At 39.2% G+C, this 7,500-nt stretch overlaps 1 protein-coding gene across 1 annotated transcript in view; it reads right to left on the minus strand.

Moving 5' to 3' along the window:
• LOC137983840 (uncharacterized) overlaps window positions 1–7,500 on the minus strand; it is a 46,244-nt gene that overhangs the window by 22,828 nt on the left and 15,916 nt on the right. The window contains exon 8 of the mRNA XM_068831013.1: window positions 3,358–3,557. Coding sequence (XP_068687114.1) covers window positions 3,358–3,557 — 200 coding nt within the window. The remainder of the gene's footprint in view (window positions 1–3,357; window positions 3,558–7,500) is intronic.

The following is a 7,500-nucleotide window of genomic DNA, read 5'->3' on the forward strand; positions in this document are numbered from 1 at the left end:
GGGAACACATGAGTCCAACAAATTGACCTGCTTCTAACTGTGTGGCTTTGTAGCTTAGTTGCTGGTAGAGCATTGCACCAGCATCGTAAGGTCCTGGGTTCGAATCCCGTTGAAGCCACCTGATTTTTTTCTGGTGTCAAAATGAGAAATTTGCTTCAATTTTCCTGATAAGTGCGAGCATCACTTCGATCTTTCGAGAAACTATCCAATTAAAATGCATTAAAATACGATCTGATTCAGCTATGGAAATGAACGAAATGTACAATGACCGTTATTACAGTTGACCTCAGGTTTAAGTGGTGTTAGTGTCAGACCGCGTGGAACCGAGGCTTTCGGGTCAACATTTGATCACACATAAAGATTATCATATTCCCCGTACGGTCCCGCGCCCGCTTTCATTGTAAAATTATTGGGAAAATCCCGGTATGAGGGCCGTACGCATGAGCGCGAGCAGGGCTGGAAAAAGCTGCGGCCCTGCTAGGAACACGTACTGCTCCTTGCGATGCGATTTTAGAGGATTTCGTCGCTTAGTAAACATCCAAGTTATTTACAGCCACAAAAGCAAATGCAAACAACATATTAGATAAATTGTCTGTCTAAGTTTTTGTTACTTTTTTTATTCAAACTTCAAATTCTGGGTGCTCATGAATAGTGTCAAGAGCCCATATGATAAAATGTTTATTGACTGAGTTTAGGTCGGACCAGACAGGAAAATATTTGACCGTCGGCGTTACGCCATGACCTCGGGCCAAATATTTTCCAGTCCGGCCCTCCCAGTCAGTCAATAACTACATAGAAAGAGATTTAGCGCGCGAAATGCAGAAAAAAAAAAAAAGAAGTTTATTCCAGAATTTACGCTTTTCTTGGAAGAAGGGAAACTACAGTCGTTAAATGGAAGCTGCCCTTGTGCAGCACATTTGGGTTGTTACTTCAATTAACACATTCATATGGTTTACATTGCCTTGCCATACTTTCCACGATATTAAAATTAGGCCAGGCAAAGCTCAAGTTACTCGAAAAAAAGCCATGGAAACAGTCAAGAATCAAGGAATCACGCAGTCCTTCAATAAGAATTCTTGTTTTGACCCGAAAGCCTCGTTTTCGTGCCTTGTGAAACTAACACCGCTGTTGCGTGCGCTCGACTGTAATAACAGCTATTGTGCCTGTTATGCTTGGATCACCAGGAACAGTAACAAACACATTTGAATAGGAATAGAGTGCTGCCGAGTTAAATTAACACAGAGAGCGTGCATCTTGGAAACTGTTAGTATCATACGAAAATGCTTAAAGTGCCCCTGTGACCAAAAAATCAATTCATATTTTTCTTTGGATTTCAAAACTATGTTAACAAAACACTAAGTGACCCACGTTTTAAGCCTTGATTTCAAAAGACACCTCTTTATTTTAACTGTAATTTTCCTATTTAATGGTCCGGCCATTACTAACATTATGTTCTTGAGAGAGCTGGATCGAGGAGAAAATGACGTCAAAGGCTCACTAGTTTAAGAATGCAATACGTGTGTACGCCGCAGAATTAATATGCAGCACGGGGGTTTTAGGCTTTCAGACTTTTAAACTCACGCTTTGCATGTATAATAAGCTGCATTCACACGCTGAAATTTTAAGCTAGTGAGCCTCTGACGTCACTTTTCCCTGGATCCAACCGTCTGAGGTCCAATCGGTCAGTTTTGAACGTGAGTAATGGCGGACCGTGAAATCCAAAACTTACACTCAAAGTAAACGGCCTTTGGATAAAAATCAAAGCTCAAAATTTTGCCAGATCACAGGGACACTTTAAAGGAAAGGAAAGGAAGGAAAGGTAGTTTATCTAGCGTTGGAATACTAATTGGAGTACCCAGAGAAACACCTCTCGGTGCAGAGTAGAGAACCAACAAACTCAATTCACATACGACATTGAGTTTGGGAATCGAGCTCAGGCCACATTGTTGGGAGGCCATTGCTCTCACTACTGAGCCATTAATTAGGATTTAGCTGGCATGGGGCCAAGGTGTCGAGGAAAAGTCAAAATATCTACTTGCAACAGTGTAGCAAAGAAACACTGGAAGAAGCAATAAACAAGTGCAAGTAGAGTGGAGTAGATTTTGCAAAATCTTTTAAAATAAGCAACAGACCTTGTCAACTTGCTTTTATTTCTCTGACCGGTTTCGTCTAATTACGCCGACTGCATCAGGGAGTTTGAACAAGATGGTTAAAAAAACCTACTTTATACCTTATTAACAAGTACAAATCACGTTCCAGCAAGGGTGTGAACAGCGAAAAACACCTACACAAAATTATGTGCAGGATATGACTAAAATCCTGCATGACGCTGAAAATTGTACTTTTGGGGCTCACGGATTTAACGTTAAATTTGTGAGCCCCCCAAAAGGCAGCAAGTATCCATTTCGTTGCCACTCTAAAATTTTTTTGTGCTGCTATATAGAGAATCTAACCACTAACAGGAACTTTGTATAATGAGAATTGTAAATAGTGCGTGAAAAATTAAGTAGTAGTTTGTAAGTTAAACAATATGATTTGTGAAATAAACAGAGTGCTTGGGTCGAGTGAACGGTAGTGTTAGGGCCGATTTACACGATACGATTTTGTCGCATGCGACAACGGCTTACGACAGGCCCACGACATGATTTACGATTGTTGTGTACGGCACAAAAAATGTCGTAGCATTTTAAAACATGTTTTAAAACGCTGCGACAATCGTAAGTCATGTTGTAGGCCTGTCGTGAGCTTGTCGCATGCGACAAAATCGTATCGTGTAAATCGGCCCTTAGTTATCTTAGGAATTTGCTGAACATCGTCTTCAAAAAAGGATCCATTTTGTTGCCATTGTAATTGTAAATGAGAATTATAAACAGTTTATGCACATTCATCCAGTAGCTTTGTTGCAACTTGCAAATTCCGAAAAAGAGAGCCCTGTAGAACATGTACAAAAAGGTCTCCTACCCACAACAGGAAAGCCCACCACGAGAGTGTGGAGCAATTAATGGCTTATTGAAATTATGACTATATAGACGTTACAGATACCCGCTGTCCACACGAGCTGTACCATGAATAAGATTAGACCTAAGTGACTGAGAAATAAGGAGAATGAGAATAAGAATTTGTGGTATGGGAAAGTTAGTAGTGCACCATTAATCAAGCGACTTTTAATGCAATGACTGAGTGTTTCGGACGCGCCATTGGTACCCTTCGTGTCTGGGAACTTAATTATACATTTTAAGATTAAATTCGTGCATTCAAGACACAACTCTCGCACTTTAAATCGGTTCTTGCAATTGGTATTCGATTCTTGTATGCATGAATGAGCTAATTTAATGTATAGGACCTGTGTAAGCTTACCAGCAGGGCAGTCTTTGCACGTTGGTCTGGTGTCAGAGATATTAACGAAAGTACCACGCGGACATGGGAGAAGCTTGGAGCCACTTTCATCATAATAATTGGCAAATCCAGCCTGAAGTAACGCCAAGCGCAGCCGTTCTCTCTCCCAATAGCTTTCAGCTGAGATATCTATAAATTCGGAGTCATCTTTCTCTACACCTCTGAAATTCAAATTAGATGAGCAGCTCTTCTAATCTAATATGGTCATTAAAACAGTACACGCTAGAAACAGGGTGCTTTCACAGTCAAGCACTACTGTCATGCCCTCTTTATTACGGTAACCGTAATTCATGAACCAAAAGGTCACAGCCTCCTGCAATCTCAGTGCAAAGCCCTTAGATATAAAGTTACTCTTAATTTGCAAGAATAGAAAGAATAGAATCTGAAACACTCTTCCCAATTATTCGGCCGTTTAGGTGCTAAAGTACTAAAGGTGCCCATCCATCTTAGCGAGCTCTAAACTGCCTCCTCCTTCTGTTATTAGTTAGATACAAGTTATTCCCGAAGTACTTGATTTAAATAATTAATTAAGACGGCATCACATTTGCGCCAATAATGCCAAACAACTAAAGAAAACTCATAGCTCAACGCCGGGAGCCCATAACAAGTAAGCTTGGTTCCCATAATAGCGGCGGATAAGTATAAGACACGGAAACTTCGTAGAAGCTAGTTTTAGAAAGCTTTTAGAAGGATCTTAAATCAATTTTGAATCATAGAAGTGACCCTTCCCAATCACAAGGGTTGTCATCAGTTAACTATGTAAGGCTTATGATTATATGGAAACTTAACTTGCTTTAACAATTCTCAGTTAAAAAGGTCGGTTTAATAAAATAATTAATAATCATGGAATCGAGGGGAAAGAAGCAGACTGGTTTCGCAGTTATTTAAGAAGGCGAATGCAATATGTTTCGGTAAATGGTACAGATTCAGATCATCTGCAAATCTCAACTGGAGTTCCTCAAGGCTCAGTTTTGGGGCCAATACTTTTTGTAACTTATGTCAAAGACGCTCAATTTAGGTCAAAATTAATTGACCTTGTGTTGTATGCTGATGACATGTATATTCTAGTTTGCCACAAAAAAAATCTTAACACCTTCAAATCTGTGTTGAGAACACAGATTGACGATTATCACGTCCAAAAAGTGTGCTGTATTAAATCTAATCTATGGTGGCGTTAATATTGATTTAAATGCTACACCTAAACTAGGAACTACCAAACTGAATTTTTGGGGGCACTTAAGCCCGGTTTACACGACAAACATTTGGGTACGACACCCCTACAAGTTGGCACCCGGGCCTAAAATTTTAGGTACGGTCCCTCGGTTTTTATAGTGTAAATGGAAATTTTATGGGCACCGGTGCCCAAAAATTTAGGGGTGCCGGGAGCATGTGAATAGGTGGCTGGTGCCTGTTTTTCAGGGGTGCCGTCCCATATTTTCTGGTCGAAGCTGCCAACATCTTGATCACCAAACCCAGAGTCCCTGGGAATGAGATTGTTTTCTCTTCTCGCTGAGAGTTATGGATCAAATCCAAGATGGCGTATTTCATTTAAGATAAAAGAAAACGTTGTTTTAGTAACTCTGAAATCCTCGTATCGCTGCACTTCACTGCAAGTTGCCAAGACCATAACAAACCAGGCATCAGATCGCAAACGCACCCAGATACTTGTTATTCTTGGCTGGTTTACCGCAGCTAGCACGGCCTGGACAAACATACTGCGCCTCTTATCGTTGTTATAAAAAGCAGTGTATGAGTGGTTTCTTCCCTCCACTAAAAACTCCTGAAAAGTTATATTTCTTCGCTTTCTCATGAAAATCCAAAAGAAAAAAGCACGGTTGCCTCGTGTTCTCATGTCCGCCATCTTGAAAGTAGTTAAACCGCTGACAAATTCATCGATATGCTCAACAATTTTAGAGGTGCCGTTTGTAATTCTAACGGTGCCCTCCCAAAAAGTTGTGGTACCCCAAATAAAGAAAATTTTGTCGTGTGAACGGGCAATGGGTGGACCGAAAATATAGGCACGGGTGCCAAATCGGAGGGGTGCCGTACCCAAAATGTTTGTCGTGTAAACCGGGCTTTATTGACCAAGACTTGCAGTGGAATTCTCATATTAACCACATTTCACGGAAAGTTGCTAAATGTGTTCGGATTTTTTTACAAAGTTCGTTCCTATCTTAACTTGAATTTATTCACATCTGCCGTACTGCATGGTCTCATGGGAAAGTACCTACCGGACAAAATTTAATTGTTTACTACTGCCACAGAATATAGTACTGAGGATTACAACACAATCAGGCTGGCGAGATCATAGCAGACCCCTGTTTACTAGATTAGGTATATTGAATATATTTCAAATTACTAAATTACAAATGCGTGAACTTGTATGCAAACATCAAAATCTGAATCAAAATAACTTTCTCCCTCATTTTATGACTCCTATTTCACGAACATCAGTGAGGCCTACCGATATTGCATGTACACGTTCAAGATTAAACCAAAATTTGTTTATACTTCGGCCAAGAACTAATTCTGGCAAATTCAGTGTTAGATTTGCCGCAGCCAATAATTGGAATAAATACCTTGACATATAAAAGATGCTTCCTCTCTCCAAAGCTTTAGAAATTAGCTTAAAGATTATCTGCTTACGTCCGAAATCCAAGAATGACTTCCTGTTTAGTTGTAGTTGTACCGTGTCATTGTTTTGTTTTGTTCGTTAGTTAGTTTGTTTAATTATACAGCTGATAGTTAATCCGCTACTGTCAGAATAGCTATTATTCTTTAACTCTTTAAAACTGTCCAATTTTGGGATAAATTTGGATAGTTTCTGCTAACTTAAAGGTTTTCCTCTAAAAACAGGCAAACTGTCCAATTTAGGAAATATAGGACAGTTTGTCTAAGCCAATGAAATCCCAGAAAATACAATAGATAATATAAACTAGCCAATCAGCACAAAGCAGCGTCAGCTCTGCAGTAGTTGACAATGGCGGAGTTTAGCCACGGAAATTTGCCATTTTTTTCCATTTCTCAGAACTTTTTCAGCGATATCACAGCAAATGAGAGATTTCCTATGTTGCCAGAAGAAGATCTTGCCAACCTGAGAGGAAAAAACTAAAACTAAAACACCCTTAAGAGTACAAAAACATGTCTAAATTTTTTCAGAGTTGAAGATACAGCGTAACGAAGCGAGAAAGTTGGAAGATATCCGTCGTCATGATCTAGATGCAGTTCTTTACCGTTTTTTCACTGAAATTAGAAAAAAGGACACGTTTGGCTGTCATGCAGTGCTAGTTGGACCGTTATTTTAAAACATGTGGCAGAAACTACAGTATTTTGCGAGATCGTGAATTTGCAAATTCACTGAGGCAACAACTTGAACCGAACGCAAGGTTACGGAAAGCGAAAAAATGTTTCTCGTGCCTTAAGCGAAGCAGACGAAGAATTCCTCTGGAGTTCAGGTAATATCTTGGAAATAGGAATAATTCACAATATTTTAGTTTGCCTTTCTTAACGGATAATAGCTTGACTGAGTAATGCCCAATTACAACAGACTAGCTATATAATTAATATTAAAAAAATTCCTTGGACTGCAAATTGGCCAATTTTGGCATTCCTCAGAATTTTTTCCTCCAATCATTTCCAAATTGGACAGAATGTAGTCCTATTACATATACTAATTTCTTTCTGCCTCAAACGTATTTATTAAACCAATTACAGTTTATTTTACGTTATTTCATGGTTTCCACAACGTAGTCTAGCATGTCTGCCTGCTATTTAATATTAAATATTAATAATAATATCTCGTACTGAATGCTAGATTAGGTGTGCGAACACTATCAACCCTGTAGGTTTTGTCTAGCAAACCTCCACATTTCTGTATAAAATGTATATTATTAATTTGTATTGCTGTATTTGAAAATAAAGAAACCTATGAAACCTTTTTCAAACTATGATTTGTGAAGCAGCTGAGACGCAAATATCACTGAGAAGTTGTATGCTCTCAACCTATGCCTCCTGACTGTGTACATTATAAGACTGATGTAGTGTTGCAGCTTCTCTGTTTCGTCAGATATACCTACAATCGTACTGAGGTGGAAATTTAAATTC

The sequence above is a fragment of the Montipora foliosa genome, chromosome 13 (assembly GCF_036669935.1).
Source record: "Montipora foliosa isolate CH-2021 chromosome 13, ASM3666993v2, whole genome shotgun sequence".
In the NCBI taxonomy this organism is placed as follows: Eukaryota; Metazoa; Cnidaria; class Anthozoa; order Scleractinia; family Acroporidae; genus Montipora; species Montipora foliosa.